The sequence below is a fragment of the Schistocerca piceifrons genome, chromosome 2, assembly GCF_021461385.2.
Source record: "Schistocerca piceifrons isolate TAMUIC-IGC-003096 chromosome 2, iqSchPice1.1, whole genome shotgun sequence".
Lineage (NCBI taxonomy): Eukaryota > Metazoa > Arthropoda > Insecta > Orthoptera > Acrididae > Schistocerca > Schistocerca piceifrons.
This window is the reverse complement of record NC_060139.1, coordinates 1,083,119,139-1,083,137,615: the sequence shown is the minus strand read 5'-3', so window position 1 is coordinate 1,083,137,615 and position 18,477 is coordinate 1,083,119,139. Positions and strand designations below refer to the sequence as shown.

The 18,477-nt window shown below is 41.2% G+C and overlaps 1 protein-coding gene across 1 annotated transcript in view; it reads left to right on the top strand.

The window, feature by feature from the left end:
• LOC124776143 (Down syndrome cell adhesion molecule-like protein Dscam2) overlaps positions 1–4,649 on the top strand; it is a 186,616-nt gene extending 181,967 nt beyond the window's left edge. The window contains exons 14-16 of the mRNA XM_047250979.1: positions 3,297–3,725; positions 3,836–4,074; positions 4,611–4,649. Coding sequence (XP_047106935.1) covers positions 3,297–3,725; positions 3,836–4,074; positions 4,611–4,649 — 707 coding nt within the window. The remainder of the gene's footprint in view (positions 1–3,296; positions 3,726–3,835; positions 4,075–4,610) is intronic.
• Positions 4,650–18,477: the final 13,828 nt, after the last annotated feature.

Here is an 18,477-nt window from a genome sequence, read left to right as displayed (position 1 = left end):
ATGTAGACTGACTATGACAACATTAACGTCAGATATGCATTTTAATGTTAGGAAATCTTTCCTGCGGGTATTTGTCTGTTGGGTAGCATTGCATAGAAGCGAAAGACAGACCATAAACAGATCAGACAAGAAGAGCATACAAGGTTTTGAAATTTGGTGCTGCAGAAGAATGCCGAAAATTTGATTGGTAGATCATGTAACTAATGAGAAAGTACTGAATAGAATTGGTGAGGAAAGAAATTTGTGGCACAACTTCACTAAAAGGACGGTTGATAGGACACGTTCTGAGATGTCATTGGAGCACCAATTCAGTACTGAGAGACGTTTAGGGGGTAATAATTGTATAGGGAGACTAAGAGATGCATACAGTAAGCAGGTTCGAAAGGATGCGGGTTGCAGATGAAGGGGTTTGCGAAGGAGAGAGTAGGCTGCAGAGCTGCATCAAAACCATTCTTAGGACTCAAGACCACAGAAACTACAGCTTCTTGCTGGTGTGTGTGAGTGTGTGTGTGTATGTGTGTGTGCGAGCGTGCGCGCGGGCGCTAAAGAACAAAGCCCCCATCTAGAGTAGCAATTTTCTGACTCCACAGAATCTGTCTGGTAGAGAGGAAAACCAGACTTCATCCACTCAGATATATATATGTTCGTTATGTATCGATATGTAAATATGGTGGAAACTTTATCATGCCTTCTAGAACCATATAAAGAGGAAAAGTTAATCTACAAATACTGATACATTTTCTTAACTATAATAGCAGTTACTAGTGATATTACTTTCGGAATAAATTAATCAATGAATGATCAACCATTTTTGTTCTAAAATATATTACTGAATTTATATTAAACATACAGGATGGTCAGAAACTGGAAAGACTGTAACCTCCACAGAAGGTTGTGCCGAGAAATAGGTGTTAAGAAAATATTCGTTACGTTGCATATCCGAGTTATTGAAATTAGCCAATCAGGTCGTTGCACATGCAAATTCAAGTACTCGCACATTCTAAAATACGGTAATGCACATACATCTGGGGGTCAGTGAGTTACAACTCGTTTAAACGCTGATTACCAGTTAAAATGTGCCTTGTTCGGAAGCGATAAATTTAGGGTAGGTGAGCAAAAATTGCGTTTGTTCGGCTTGAGGAAACCAAATGAACAACATATTTTGCCATGAATTTGCGTGCGACAACCTCATTAGCTAATTCATTGGTAATGGCGCAACTTATCGATTTTTTTCTTAACAGTTTTTCTCAGCACAACTTTTCCTGCAACACCCTTACAAGCTTTTCACATTGTTTCTTCCTACCATGCATTTATTGTCTGATAAAACCATATAGCTTCTGCATCGTTTCTCAAGAACGTAACAGCTTTACTATTAATGCAATATGTCATAGTCGACAGTCAGCTCTAAATAGCCCAAAAGAATGCTGAAGATTGTTTAGGTGCGAGCTGTCTGCCCTTGCACAAAAGATTCGTTTCTTACATTGAGAATACAAACTGTACATGGAATTTCAAATTTACATCAAATATTGACATTAGCAAGCATTTCCTCGTCATACTACACTATTTCAAGAAGCAATAATCTATATCTACACCTACATCTACATTCTACAAACCACGGTGAAGTGCACGGCAGAGGGTATGCCCCATCGTACCAGCTACTAGGATTTCTTCCCGCTGTAATCACGTTTGGAATGCGGGAAGAATGATTATTTGAATGCAACTGCGCGTACTATAATTACTCTAATCTTATCCTCAGGATTCTTATGTGAGCGTTACATAGCCGGCTGTAGTATATTCCAAGAGTCATCATTTAAAATCTGTTCTTGAAACAATAGATTTCTGTGACACTTTCCCACGGATCAGGCAAACCTTTGACCATTCCTGCTGCCCTTCTCTGTATACGTTCAGTATCCTATTTCGTATGGGTCCCACACACTTGAGCAATATTCAGAAACTGATGCATTAGTGATTTATAAGCAGTCTCCTTAGTAGACTGCACTTCCCCAGTATTCTACCAATCAACCCAAGTCTGCTCTACACTTGACTGAGCCTAAGTGATTATTCTATTTCAAACCTCTACAAAATGTTACTCCCAGGTGTTTGTGTGAGGTGGTCGATTTCAACAGTGATTCGCTGATATTGCAGTCATAGGATACAGTGGTTTTTCGTTTTGTGAAGTGCACAGTTTTACGTTTTTTAACATTTAAAGCAAGTTGCCAATCTTTGCACCACTTTGAAATCTTACCAAGATCTGACTGAATATTTATGCAGCTTCGTTTAGACAGTACTTCATTATAGATAACTCCATCAGCTGTGAATACTCTGAGGTTACTGTTAATATTGTCTGCAGGGTCATTAATATAGAACATGAACAACAAGATTCCCATCACACCTCTCTGGGTCACACACTAAGTTACTTCTACATCTAATGGTGAATCTCCTTCCAAGATAACATGTTGCGTCCTCCCCGCCAAGATATCCACAGTCCAGACAAAAATTTCACTTGCTACCCCACGTGATGGTATTTTGCACAAAAAGTGTAGGTGCGGTACTGAATCAAATACCTTTTGGAAATAATGAAGTACTGCACACGCCTGCTTGTCTTGACACAAGGCTATCAGTGTGTCATGTGAGAAAAGTGCGAGTTAGGTTTGCAATGTTTTCGGAATCCATTCCGCTTGGTATGGAAGATGTCATTCTGTTCGAGATACCTCATTATTTTAGTACAGTGATAAGAAAATAATATGCAGATTGTAGTTACTGAAAAGAGAAACTAGTTTTTCTTTTTAATAATTGTCATTTTTATTTCTGAAAAAAATTTAAAATAATCTAATCACGGTAAATTTGTACGTCGTGATAATGTGTCGTGCTTAATGAACTTGAAGGTGTAGGTGTTATAAATTTAACTTAATGTTCTATATTAAATTACATTCATTTCAATATAGTGTACTTGTGTACAATTTAATTTTTCTCCCCAAATTGCATACTTGAAGGAAAATTTTAAGTATGTTTGGCAATGGACCTAAAACTTTTAGCTGCTTTTCTTAAACTTATTTAACAAAAAATTTGAGCTCTCATCGAAATTAGTGGAACTGTTTATTCAATTGCACGTATGTGTGCGCGATCTACAGGGGCGACCACTTGAAAAATGCTAACACAGAATTTTTTAAATCTTTTGTAGTGGCCCCCATGTTTTAATATCCAATTTCTGCAATAGTTAGATTATGTGGCATTAGTATTCATTTCATAAGTGTTTTGAATTTATGCGGTAACGATATGTTTCACTTCATTTTCAGTGCCAGCAAGATTCCACAGACCCTTTCAAAATATAACAGCGATACAGGGAAGTTCAGCCACTCTCGACTGCACAGCAGATGGGGACAAACCTGTCAGCATAAACTGGTTTCAAAATGGCCACCGTTTTGATGCTACTCTTCACGAACGAGTTACTGCAGAGGAGATCGCATTACCCAATGGAGTGGCAGCAAAACTGGAATTCGAACGGTTACAGAGAACAGATACAGCACGTTTTGTTTGCATTGCTGCTAACAAATATGGTTCAGACAGATCAGAAATCCTGCTGGTAGTTCAAGAGCCACCAGAAACTCCAGTGAACTTCCATGTTTCAAACTACAGCAGCCGCAGTGTTAGCTTGGCCTGGGAACCACCGTACGACGGAAACAGTCGAATCACGCACTACGTCGTGCAATACAAAAATACTTCAGGTACGTAGTCTCTGGAGTGTTACCGTGGTTTGTAGCCTGAAGATTTTATGGAATCTGACCGTGACTGATACTGTTGTGTAATTTCTTCCAGTTTGTGTGTCTGTTGGCAGTTACATGGCATTGGAATGTTGCCCAGGTGCTGGTGCAAGGAGACCAGCAAAACGTCACCGTGGCGGGTCTTCTGCCCGCCCACGCGTACCACTTCAGAGCTCTCGCTAGCAACTCCATTGGAACGTCCAACGCGACCAGCGTGCTCTCAGTAACCACAGAGGAAGAGCCCCCTGAATCTCCACCAAGGGATGTGAAAGTTAGGACGAAAAGTTCAGAGAGTCTTCTCGTTACGTGGAAGGTACGTTTCAGGCAAAACGTTTCGGATGAACAGATATTTGCTGCTGCAAAAGCGCCAATGAACCACGACAGAAACAAAAGATTGCCTATGTTACGCCTCTGCTCTCGAACTGCAATTTAATATTAGTGCTCAAAGTGAGTATTTCCGGATTAGCAGGCAACGGTTCGAATTAACTACTTGTAACAAAAAGGGCTTAATAACAAAGAAAGCCGTATCTTTATTTTCTATGTCAGACGCAAATACGTTTCACTGGATATCATGAGAGCTGTTTTCAGTGCTTAGAGTCGCTTGATTAACGTTGACAACAGTAATGGAAGCTATGGGTGCACTTCTGTTCACTTTGCAAGCACACTATGCAAGCGGCACGGGTAATGTGACTTGTGCCTATATTTGTTTCATGTTACAAAATCTATCTCGACTTGCTGGTCCATCCGTGTTGGCTTTCGAGGTCCAGTTACCTCTAACATAAAAACTAAGGCGAAAAATGTCTGCCAATGTAGATGAGATGTGCTTTCTTGCGTTTCTTGATTTTTCAGGTACTGGTTTTCAAACTCAGCGCAAGGGAATGGCAGTAACGACGTCAGGACCAGTCTGCATCCTTGAAGAGTCATACAAATTTTGCAGAATAAAATTAACGGAAGGCCTGAGAATGAATTTGCCATAAATAAACACTGCGTATATTATTGCCAATTTGAAGGTTCCATCACCAACCAAACGTGCAGTCTTCCTTTGCACTTCTAGCCTTCGGTTATCAAATTATAGAATTCGAATGCCTTAGAGCAAACAGTGTAGCTTCATGGCTGTCGAAGTCATCATGGTGAAACCAGATCTTAACATCATCTTCGCAGATTAGAAGTGTGTGATGGACGGGAACTCGAGCCAGGACTCTTTCCTTTCAGCAGAAGGATAATCGAGCAATTTATCAATTTTTAGTTTCTGATTTTTATGAGATATATAATCATATTGTGCCACATCCAGCAGTAGTAATATAGAAGTAAAGTTTGTTTCTGTTAAATGAACGGTTTACTCACTCGACTTGACTTCTCTCTATGAGTTATCCAAACGTCCATACCTCTGCTATACACACTCCTACACGTGATGGTACTCTGTTTCGGTCATTTTGCAGTTATCAAAGATATGGGTATTATATTCTTCTGGGAAGTGATATTCATATTTGTAATTACATAGGCAAGTTACTTCAAGTAGAGTAACTACAATGACACTATAGACATAGATACATGAGTCCAGTGATAAATAAACATCGAGTAGTAGGGAGAAATTTACTTCCGCTTATAATATCTCACAAGATAAATAGCAAACTCTTTATTTTTTTATTTTTTTTAAGCCATAACGCGTCATTTTGATGTGTATCGCCACGAATTCTTCCCTTGTCCACCGGCCTCCTTATCTCGAGCAGCACTTGCATCCTCCGTCCTTAATTATTTTTTGGAATGTTTTCGAATATTTGTCTTCCCCTACTCTTTTTAACCTGTCCTTAAAGTCTCAAGAAATGTCCTCTCGTCCTGTACCTTATTCTTGTCAGTGTTCTCCGTACGTTCTTTATTTCCCGATTTTGCGAACAACCTCCTCCTTCGCTATCACTCTACTTCATTTCTAGCAGTCTTCAGTAGCACCACATCTCAAATGTTTCGATTCTCTTCTTTTACGGTTTTCTCATTGTCGATGATACAGTACAATACAGCGATGTGCTCCAATTTTGTATTGTCAGAAATGTCTTCTTCACATTAATCTTCAAATTAAGATCCGTGTTTGATAGTAGTAGATTTCTGTTTTCTAAGAATGTCTTTTTTGCATGTGTTAGTCTGCCTTTTAAGTTGTACTTGCTCCATCCGTCTTCTGTTATTTTGCTTTTACAGTATCAGAATTCCATGCCTTTGTCTACTTTTCACGTCAATTTTACCGCTATTCTCATTTCTGCTATTCCTCATTACTTCCGACTTTCTGCAGTTCATTCTGAATACATATTCTGTACTCTTTAGACTGTTAATTTCATTCAACAGATCCTGTAATTCTTCTTCACTTTCACTGATGATAGCAATGTCATCAGCGTATCTTATCACTGATATATTTTCAACATGAATTTCAGTCCCACTCTTACATCTTACATCGTTGTTTCTTCGATGTATAAACTGAACAGCAGGGACAAAGGTTGTGCCCAAGTCTTACACCCTTTTTAATGCGAGTACTTTGTTCTTCAATTCTTATTGTTCCCTAATTCTTGTTTATTCATGTTTCTTCAAGTTGTGTTCGTGTATGTAAAACACCAGAATACTACCCTTAAGTTAAATGAGTAACAAAATTATCTAACGGATATTGGATAACGCGAGAAATAAACTATCCCTGTGACATTCAACCCAATGTTGCAAATCTTGACGTATGAATATTCTCTTTCTACAAACTTAATGAAAAAATACGCATCTGAGCAAAATACTTGTGTGAAATTCGATCAGTGGCTCTCTCAGATCAAGGAATCGTATAAGGATACAAATGATTCTTGAAAGACAGGTAGTATGTTTAATGGTTTCATTTACTTCTTGAACCGACTAAAAAAGCACATTAAATATGTTACAGCGATACTTCTGATTGAGTAGTGAATATAAGCAAGGGTGATGAATTCTTCTCGGTTTATCAGCCGAGTGGTGGCATCGTCTTGTCGCAAGGTTTGATGAGTTTCGTATCCATGATCTTGTGACGACATCGCCAGAAGATGATGGGCACGAAACTCATCGAAACGTTGCGACAAGACGACGCCACCTCTTGCCTGATAACCCGAGAAGAATTCATCATTGGCCTGCGCCGAGAAAGCCTGCAGTCGCGTATAACCAAGAGTAATTAAAAAAGAACTTAATTAATTGTTGGCAAACTGTTTTAACGCTAGGGATAAGGAACAGAGTGACGTAACAGTTTTCCTACCGCTCATTCGTGAAGGCATATGCCGTTCGTAATCAACAATGAATGTGCACTATAAAACTAAAATTGGCATGCAAGTCGAAGGATGAAATGAACCATGACCTGAGCTGAACAAGGAGTCGACATCGAGTTCCCTAAACTGCCGGAGCTGATCTGTACTTTACCGTATGAAGGATACGTGCTTCCTTCTCATGGGTGCGACTGCTGGTGAGACGCCACGGGTCATGTGGTGCACGAAGGGTCTGTTTGTACAGACACGTCTGGTGTAAAAGCTACTAATCCTACCCTACGCTGTAATGGGTACTGAAAAATCCCTGTTCATATTTACGTTCATGAAGACGACGGTACATCTCCATTTCAACGCAAAACGTATCATTAAACTTTCATACAATCAAATCACAAAGTTAACGAATATTCTATTGGTGTGAACATACTAAGTACTCTACACTTTGACAAGTAGGAACCAGACGTCCACCAAATTTCGTATCTGATGACAAATTTCATACTTAAAAAGGAAGAAGTTAAACATAAATCTGTGTACTTGGCTGAATGCAAAGGCCGAATCTCATTCTGCATTTGCTTAGTACCGCGTAGAAGCTGTCCATGACCGCACGCCGAGGCAGAAACTTCCCTGCAATTACACACGATCAATTAGACTACTGTTTGATCTGTTAATTCCGAAAACAGCTTGGACCGGTCCGTCTCGTATCAGGGTATCTATAGTGCCCAGTGTAGGGAGAAGAAGTGAGCCCCGTATGTATTCCAGTGGAAATCACGAAAACTCGTACCACAAGTATGTTTCTGTCTTTTCCACTAATCTTTTCCAGTCATAGGCCTAAGTACCACGAGGGACTCCTTACTACCAAAGAATATGTCCAATCGAATGTTTCGTTTCAGCCTTCTAGTATAGGTGGGAAACTGACATCCACCCCTCTGACGTCAACACATCTTCACCAATATGAACTGCTCTCTCTGAACCTACAGTATTCGCACGCTATGGATTGGAGCCAAAAGAAAAGGAAAATATTTTAAAAGTGGTTGGTTCGTGGTATTTTTGTGCCCTGTGACAGTATTTTTTTTTTAAATTCCAATGTGCTGATATTGTCTTTCCAATGTGCAGAAAAAGAACGGAGCCCTTCTCTAACATGGTGGAGGCAGTAAAACGAAATGTAAAAGTATGTTTTCTGTTTCGTAAGCTCTGAAGCAAATTGTAAGCTAAGGAGCAAAAAAAAAAATTCTCCCTTCCATTCTCTGTGCCTTGGAGGTTGGCTGGCTGGCTGGCCTCTGAGCTGGTGGTGGCGCCCTGTCATAAACTCATAACCTTGGAGCTGCCAAATCGACGCCCCTGGCTCCCTCTCTTTATTGTGAAGAGTGCTTGCCTCACCCTTTTCCAATCAACTTTGATAAGAACCCTCTACACTTAACAAAGTACACCATGACGGCAAGCTACAATTGTGATAAGAATTAAAAAGGAAGTTACCGACAGATACTCGTTGCTTGGATTTAACTGATTCGATGCAAATCTACATACCTAATCCTTTACGTGGATTAACAGGCTATAAAAAGACAATAAAAAACGAATTAAATATGAGAAATATTACATGAAAATCGTAACATTTATTAGTGTATTAGTGTGATATATTATATCTGTCTTCTACTAAGGCTCTTTCCTCTTTTTTTTTGTTTTTTTTTCATTGTTGAACTCTTTATCGAGATTCACAAATCCTACGAACATATCTCGATATCTCGATTTTTCTTCTGTCTTGTTTCCATTAACAATGGTGACGTCAAAACTGCCTCCTTCATGTCCTTACCTTCCCAAAAACCAAACTGATCGTTATATGATCCAAAATTCTGTTGTGCGATAGTTTTCACACTTATTTTCCCCTGCTGTCTTCAGGATAATGTGGATGACATTTTACCGAAAGTCTGATGATATGTCTCCCGCCTCGTAAGTTCTACACGCTAATCTGAATAGTCACTAGTTTGCCATTTCCTCCAACGATTTCAAAACTTCCATAGGAATGTTATCTTCCACTCCTGCCTCACTTAGTCCAAGTTTTCCAAACTTCGTTTACTCTATGACTCTAATACTGGATACCATATATATTTCACTTCAACTGCTAGTTCTTCTTCAGTCACGTAACTGTACATGTCCTCCCTCCTAGGATCCTTCAGTCTACTGTTTCCAGCTATCCACTCTCTCCTATGTACTTAACACTAGAATTCTCATTGTACTCTTTAAGCTGACGTTCCACATTTTAATTTCACTGAAAGTAGTTTTTACTTTTCTGTTTGCTAAATCTGCCCTTCCAGTGACCATTTATTTTTCGGTTTCTTCACATTTTCCTTGCAACCTTTTCGCTTTGACATCCTGTACTTCCTACTTATTTCATTCGTAAGTGATTTACATTACTGTGCTCCTGATTTTTCCCAAAACATTACTGTACTTCCTCCTTTGGTCAAGCAATCGAAGTCTTTCTTCTGCTCCACAAGGTTTCTTCGCGGTCACCTTCCTGGTACCTACGTTTGCCTGGCCAACATACACTGACCGAAAAAATCATAACACGAAAAATAATTAATACAGAGTAATGAATTTTTAGGAATGTATTTGTGTAGGTAAGATATTTAAGTGATTAACATTGAAATATCACAGAGTAACGTAAGAAACAAAATAATATATTGCAAATGTGAAATGCTGGTACATTAATAACCGCCGGAATGAATGACAGCAAGCAAACTTACACATCTTGTGTTGTACAGGCGCCAGATATCAGTTTGTGGCACGGAGTTCCATATTTGTGGTACTTTATCAGTCAGCTCAGGGACGTTTAGTCCTGTTTGTGGATGACGCTGGAGTTGCCGTCCAATGATAGACTGTAGACAGTTTTGGTGATAGAGCAGGCCAAGGCAACGTGTCCACACTCTGTAGAACATTTGCGGTTACAACAGCAGCTTGTGTGCGAGCGTTACCCTACAGCAAAACAGTTCCTGGAATGCTGATAGCGATTACCAGCACATCAGTTCGTATCACCAGACTGACGTACAGATTTTCAGTCAGGGTGTGTGGGATAACAATGAGAGAGCTCCTGTTGTCGTACAAAATTGCACCATATACCATAGCTCCAGGTGTCTAGTACACACACCGGTTGCTTGCAGGCCCTCATCTGGTCTCGTTCTAACCAACACATGTCCATCACTGGCACTGAGACACAATCAGCTTTCAGCGAAAAACTTCTGACACTTCACTCCTTTTCTCTTTTTTGTCAGAGGTCAGCATAAACGCTCTGAGTGCATTAACATCTATAAAATAAATAACTAGGGTAAGGAGTGATCCCTTATTCTGTGACAGAGAACAATGGTGTTTAAGCTGTAAACAAATTGGTTTTTAATGCTGAAGTTTTTCCGTAGAAATAGACGAATTTTTACAGTTTGCAATGTGAAAATGTTAGGACAGTTGTCAAGATATCGCATCTCGTCCTGGATAAGTGACATAGCTTTAAACAGTATGTCATGAAGTTGGCCAATATTACGATAAATTATCCGATTCCGGTTCTAAGTCTGGTACTATTTAGGATGACAATACAGTCTTCGGAAGATGCTTAGTTTTGTGACAAGCTGAGCAAAAGATTACCCAAGGTTGCTCGAGTTGACAATGGTCGCTGATGAACCAACAAGCTACGCCTCTGCCCGGGGTAGTTACCTTAGCTGTGATGAGCTGTCATCTGTATGGCTCCTCTCGTCCTCTGAGCTTGCTATAAAAGCTAATCAAAATCTTTGCTGATTTCATCAGCAGAAACTCTCCTTTGTTTCTCGTGAGGAGAGAAAACACGCACTCACCTCAAGTCTTGGAATATGGCGATATGCACGCACATGGCTGGAGCAGCGTGAATATTACAATGCCCTCTCAGTTAACGCCAGAACATTTAATCAAGTGTCTGGTTCGTTTCTCCACGGTTGGAGCTCCATGTCGCTACATCTGATATCTGCCTGAATGTCAGCCGCAGTGAACGCAGTCTTCACACAAATTTCTCCTCTGCCTTGACACCAGTTCAGAGGAGAGGTCCTCGAAATTTTTGGTCTTGTCTTTCTGGTAGCAAAACTGTCCCCCACCTGGGTCCTTGCGTGCTCCATGTCATGACTTTTTCCAACCAATAGGAGAGTTCCTCTTATTTTGTGGACACTCTCTCTCCCAATCACAAAGGCCCTACCATTTAACTGCGCCGAAATCTCAGCACTTTACTCCTTCCTAGTTCGTTTCTGCCGATCAGACATTTTGTGCCTACTCCAGACACCTAAAAGTTACATGCGTACAGCATGAGCGTACCACGTGCTGTTCGTGTGACCAACTGCATCACTTGTTTGTTGGTATCCATTTGGAAATTCCGAAACACAGTTTTCTAAAGCTTCTTTCCGTCCCAATCTGGTGCTCTCCCATCTAAGTCACCTGGGGCCCATTCGTTGACTTCCGCCACAGGACGCGCCCTAAGAGCTTTCCGTTGTACTGCGCATAGTGTGTCCTTGACTCCTGCCTGCACCTGATTCCAAACAAAACATTTCCTCTAGCTGCTTGTTTCACCTCTTGCTCAATGACAAGCATTATATAGAATCGGTGTGTTAATATCGTCGATTGAGGGTCATCCCTTTACATACTTATAGGTAAATCTGCTCATTTTCGCTGAACTGAGTTAAGTGTCCTATTCACCTTCCCTTTACGATGTACAAAAACTCTCATGTAAGGTGCGAAATGGACCTTTATTTTATCTGCCACCTTACAAACTCAACAGATTTCCATCCTGCTTTCCAATGAGTTCTCCCACGACAACACAGAAGTCGCAAATGGCGGTGATTTGGCGTCAGTTGAAAGCACGCTACAGAGTGTCTAGTCTGTAGCTATCCTTGAAGTAACCATTTTGTAACAGTTCGTGGTGTCGGTGTGGTTTCATCTGCTGCTCAAATTGCTGCAGCAGATGCAGTACAATGCGCCAGAGCCACACGCCGAACACGATGGTCTTCCCTCTCGGTAGCGCCACTTGGCCGGTCTTCTTGAGACCTCGTGACCAACGCTGCCAACACTGATGGACGGTAGCTGCGTTCCTGCCACGTCTTTCTGCAATATCGAAAAGAAACATGCACCTTTCCATAGCCTTATTACACGACCTCATTCAAACTCAGTGGTAATGGCGTCTTTGTCGCCTTAAAGCAGTTCTTAACCAACATCAACACGTCCAATTTCAAAGGTAGCCAACGCTCACGACCATTACAGCATGTATTCAAAGCAAACCTGGTTTGCATCCTCATAGTGGCATTACTAGCGCGAAACCTCAATGGACATCATCTTTCAGACATATAAACATGACTGGCAACTTTCATTTATGTCGCAGAACTCCTTTTTAATGCTTTTTTTCAGCTTTGTATGGGATTGTCCTTTTATCTAGATCCATTCGTCTTCAGGTGAAGTAAATGTCAATGTCGTGTCACTATGGCCTCCAGTCGGGTAGCCCGTTCACCGGGTCCAATTCTTTCGATTTGACGCCACTTCGGCAACTTGCGCGTCGATGGTGATGAAATGATGATGATTAGTATAACACAACACCCAGTCCCTGAGCGGAGAGAATCTCCAACCCAGCCGGGAATCGAACCCTGGCCCTTTGAATTGACTGACCACTCAGCTACCGATGGCGGACTTCAGCTTCGAGGTGCCTACTATGGTATTCATTATCACAGTATCTACAGCAATAGAGAACTTCATACGTAACGCCGCATTCTTAAATACCACTGTATTCCACTTTTTGCCACATTGATTCTTCCGCGCTATTGTCTTAAAGACTGCTCTATGCTTCATCATTACTAAGTTGTGATCCGAATTCACGTCTGCTCTTGGGTATACAATACGATCTAATATCAAATTTCTGAATCTCTGCCTGAGCATGACGTAATTCAGTAGATATCTTTCCCTATCCAGAGGCCTTTTCCTTTTATGTTTTTTGAACAGTATATTCGCTGTTGCTAGCTAAAATTTATTGACCAAGTCGTTTAGCCCTTCTCCTGTACTATAATGCCCGTATTCTCCGAAAAATATTTCATCTATTCGTTCCCCTATTGCCGCAGTCCAGTACGGCATGGTTATTGGTTTATCATCTCCTTTTCATACTGAATTACGATCCCAATATCGTCATATCCGTTCTCTGTTGCCTCATCTTCTGCTGGTGATGTCAGCTTGTGTACCAGTTCTTTTATTGTTGACGTTCTTTTACTGTCAATTCTCGTCAGAGCAACCCTGGCATAGAGTTTTTCGCAGTAACTCATTCTTTTCCTGTTCATTATGAATCTCACACACATCAGACCATATTCTTCTGCTATTGCTGTTACCCTATGCTTGTCTGAGCAGAAATTCTAAATTTTTCCCATTTCACTGCACTGATCATCACTACGTGTAGACCGAGATTTCGCGTTTGGCTTCTCAGATTTTTTAGCTTCCCTACCACGTTCAAACTTCTGACGTTCCTCGCCCTGACAAATAGTATGCTACCATTTCATATTGTTATTCATTCTCATGGTCAGCTTCCCTTTGGTACTCACCTCCCGGAAAGCCGAATGGGGAACTAATCCTGAATCCTTTTCCAATCGACAGATTATCATAGCACTTTCTCAATTACACGGCACTTGCCCTGTGGATAAACATTTATTGTCCTTAACGCAGTGTTATTCATTGCCTTCCGTGTCCTCATACCGCTGATCGTTGCTGAGCGTTCGGCCCTTTATGGAAAGTTTGGCACCCTAAGGGCAAGAGAGTCCTCTGAAACTCTGTCGGCTCCCCAGCCCTCTTCGACATGGCCGTCGGATGAACAGACATGCCGGAATTCTTCGACCAGTATTGATGATGGATGATTTTATTCTATATTTAAACAGTGGTTGGGTTTTCTGACAATGGAAACAGGCATTTCATTGTTTCGACTCTTAGCCATAATGGTGATTGTAAATTGCATGTCTTTTTTGGAAGTAATTTACACTACTTAGGTAACTGAATTATCTTACACTGACTAAAGTGCACAAAAACTATTGTTAGTGCAATAATCTAATCGCGTTAGGATTTCTCTGCACACTTATGTACATTAATGAAGATACATGAGGTTTGTAAAACCGTCCGTTAGAAGTAAGTTGTTTCGAATGTGCAACAGTGTAGTGTTTCTGTTTCCGCAGTCATCAAGTGATTACATGATCCTGCAGATTAACGAATTAATGGTTTTCTTTTTCAGCCACCGGAGCAGAAATTTCAGAATGGAGAAATCCTTGGGTACCATATTGGTTACAGAGAGAGTAACACATCTGACGAATTCCATTACAAAACGTTCGAAGTAATCCCTGGAACGCAGCTGCAAGGGCTGCTCGACAGCCTGCGGAAATTCACTGAATACTCGGTGCACGTGCAGGCCTACAATAGAGCGGGCACAGGTCCCAGGAGCCCAGCAGTTGCCGCCACGACAGGCGAAGACGGTGAGTCTGCCCTAGAATGCTCAGAGGCGTGGAACTTGGTTTTGATTCCTTTTCTCATTTTGTCATTATTTTGTCATTAACATTTTTACACGATATGTTAGTGACACGCCTGAAATCGTTCCTAATGTCTCATCCTTTAGGCATGTTTGTGAAAAATAAATAACGATTCTTACTTGGTGATGGAAATGTGAAAATTTATAATGAGCTGAATTAAAGTGAAAAATGGTTGGGTTTCAAAGGTTCGTAGCCTAAGCCCATGGTGCAGGGTTTTAGGAATGTTTACAGGTATATCTGTTCTCCTTGCTCTACCATAAGAAACGTTTTTTTTCTTCAGGAATTAGCAGCAGGGCAGAACCTCTTACAGACATAAATATTGATAAGTTTATTTTTTTCTGAGTCATCAGTTTGATGCGGCCCGCCACGAGCTCCTCTCCTCTGCCAACCTCTTCATCTCCTAGTAGCACTTGCAACCTACGTCCTCCATAATCTGCCTGATGTATTCCAATCTCTGTCTTCCTCTATTGGTTTTGCCCTCTACAGCTCCCTGTAACACCATGGAAGCCCCTGATGCCTTAACAGACGTCCTGCCGTTCTGTCCCTTCTCCTTGTTAGTGTTTTCCGCATTTTCCTTTCCTCTCCGATTCTGCACAGAACCTCCTCACTCCTTACCTTATCAGTCCACCTAACTTTCAACATTCGTCTGTAGCACCACATCTCATACGCTTCGATTCTCTTCTGTTCCGGCTTTCCCACAGTCCATGTTTCACTAGCATACAGTGCTGTGCTCCAAAGGTATTTTCTCAGAAATATCCTCAATTTAAGGCCTATATTTTATACTAATACACTTCTCTTAGCTAGGAATGCCCTTTTTGCCAGTTATGGTCTGCTTTTCATGTCCTCCTTGCTCCGTCCGTCATTGGTTATCTTGTTGCCTAGGCAGCAAGATTCCTTAACTTCCTCTACTACCTGACCATCAAATCCTGATGTTAAGCTTCTCGCTTTTCTCATTTCTGCTACTCCTCATTATTTTCGTCTTTCTTCGATTTACTCTCAGTCCATATGCTGTACTCATTAGACTGTCTATTCCATTCAGCAGATCATGTAATTCTTCATCACTTTCTGTCAGGGTAGCAATGTCATCAGTGAATCGTATACCCTTTCATCTTGAATTTTAATTCCACTCCTGAAGCTTTCTTTTATTTCCATCATTGCTTCTTCCATATACAGGTTGAACAGTAAAGGGAAAAGACTACATTCCTGTCTTACAAGCTTTTTATTCTGACCACTTCGTTCTTGGTCGTCCGCTCTTATTATTCCCTCTTGATTTTTGTATATACTGTATATAACCCCTCCCCCCCTCCTCCCCCCATGAACCATGGACCTTGCCGTTGGTGGAGAGGCTTGCGTGCCTCAGCGATACAGACAGCCGTACCGTAGATGCAACCACAACGTAGGGGTATCAGTTGAGAGGCCAGACAAACGTGTGGTTCCTGAAGAGGGGCAGCAGCTTTTTCAGTAGTTGCAAGGGCAACAGTCTGCATGATTGACTGATCTGGCGTTGTAACAATAACCAAAACGGCCTTGCTGTGCTGGTACTGCGAACGGCTGAAAGCAAGGGTAAACTACAGCCGTAATTTTTCCCAAGGGCATGCAGCTTTACGTTTGGTTAAATGATGATGGCGTCCGCTTGAGTAAAATATTCCAGAGGTAAAATAGTTAGTTCCCCATTCGGATCTCCGGGCGGGGACTATACAAGAGGACGTCGTTCTCAGGAGAAAGAAAACTGGCGTTCTACGGATCGGAGCATGGAATGTCAGATCCCTTAACTGGGCAGGTAGGCTAGAAAATTTAAAAAGGGAAATGGATAGGTTACAGTCAGATATAGTGGGAATTAGTGAAGTTCAGTGGTAGGAGGAACAAGACTTTTGGTCAGGTGAATACAGGGCTATAAATACAAAATCGAATAGGGCTAATGCAGGAGTAGGTTTAATAATGAATAAAAAAGTAGGAGTGCGGGTAAACTACTACAAACAGCATAGTGAACGCATTATTGTGGCCGAGATAGACACGAAGCCTATGCCTACTACAGTAGTACATGCCAACTAGCTCTACAGATGATGAAGAAATTGAAGAAATATATGATGAGATAAAAGAAATTATTCAGGTAGTGAATTGAGACGAAAATTTAATAGTCATGGGTGACTGGAATTCGAGAGTAGGAAAAGAGAGAGAAGGAAACATAGTAGGAGAATATGGATTGGGGGTAAGAAATGAAAGAGGAAGCCGTCTGGTAGAATTTTGCACAGAGCATAACTTAATCATAGCTAACACTTGTTTCAAGAATCATAAAAGAAGGTTGTATACATGGAAGAATCCTGGAGATACGAGAAGGTACCAGATAGATTATATAATGGTAAGACAGAGATTTAGGAACCAGGTTTTAAATTGTAAGACACTTCCAGGAGCAGATGTGGACTCTGACCACAATCTGCTGGTTATGAACTGTAGATTAAAACAAGAAACTGCAAAAAGGTGGGAATTTAAGGAGATGGGACCTGGATAAACTGACTAAACCCGAGGTTGTACAGAGTTTCAGGGAGAGTATAAGGGAAAAATTGACAGGAATGGGAGAAATAAATACAGTAGAAGAAGATTAGGTAGCTCTGAGGGATGAAGTAGTAAAGGCAGCAAAGGATCAAGGAGGTAAAAAGGCCAGGGCTTATCTTAGAAGAAAGATTAAGAAAGGCAAACCTACGTTTCTAGCATTCGTAGACTTAGAGGAAGCTTTTGACAATGTTGACTGGAATACTCTCTTTCAAATTCTAAAGATATCAGGTGTAAAATACAGGGAGCGAAAGGCTATTTACAATTTGTACACAAACCAGATGGCACTTATAAGAATCGAGGGGCATGAAAGGAAAGCAGTGGTTGGGAACGGAGTAAGACATAGTTGTAGCCTCTCCCCGATGTTATTCAATCTATATATTATATGTCTATAGCAATATGTTATTTACTTTGTATACATGCTCATGTAGAAAACTTAGTAATGACTAAAAAATACATGTATGGATGAAAGGACTTAGTGTACTTGCTGACAATGTAACTGTAACTGGAGATATTACTTCGTACTATAATTATTAATAAAGTGTGATCCTTGACCTCTGTAACCACTTGACGTACATCGCGAACCGGGGCTCAAGGATTTAACAGTTTGAAAAAATTCGAAAACGTAGTGCCGCACTGCCCGCTGAGCGCCTAGCGCGTCGGTGAGGCAACCCGCCCGACTTGTCTCGGCGCTAGGCCGGCGCACCAGGGTACCCGCGCTGCTGTTGTGACTACAGCTCGCGTATAACTCTCGCCCGCTGATGCCTGCAGAGTCGTAAGTCCATTATCAGCGCGTTACGTAATCAATGTCACCCGCTCTCTATATAAGCGGGCAGTGCACGCCAGCGGAACCATTCCGCTGTGAACTCTATCTGCAACAGCATTGAAGCACTATGCCCCGTCGACGTGTGTATCGTCAACGCCGCCACCGCATGCCTGTGTACAGACATATTATAAGCCTTGAAAATAAACTGGGAGGCAATGGAACAGCTCAAGCAGTAATATTAAATGGACCTATATTCTTTCGAGGCTGCAGGGTTAATTTTAGTCAGGATGTCGCTATTGGAATCAACCTCCTCCGTGGACTGCGTCGTCTCCTGTTAGGTGTGAATTGTCGTTTGATCCAATACGAGCGTAGAATGTCGACAGGATTGATGCGAAGGACGGGATCAACAGGTGACTGATTTCAACACTGCAGACACCAGTCTGAAAAATTTATTACAAAAGATCCCCATTAGCCGTACAGAATTTCCAAACATAATTTACAGATACATTAAAACGTATAGAGAATTCATCAATCCTAGTTTTATCACTAGGTGGGGTAATGTCATACAATGGAATTGGTGCGTGGATCAATTTACATGTATGGAA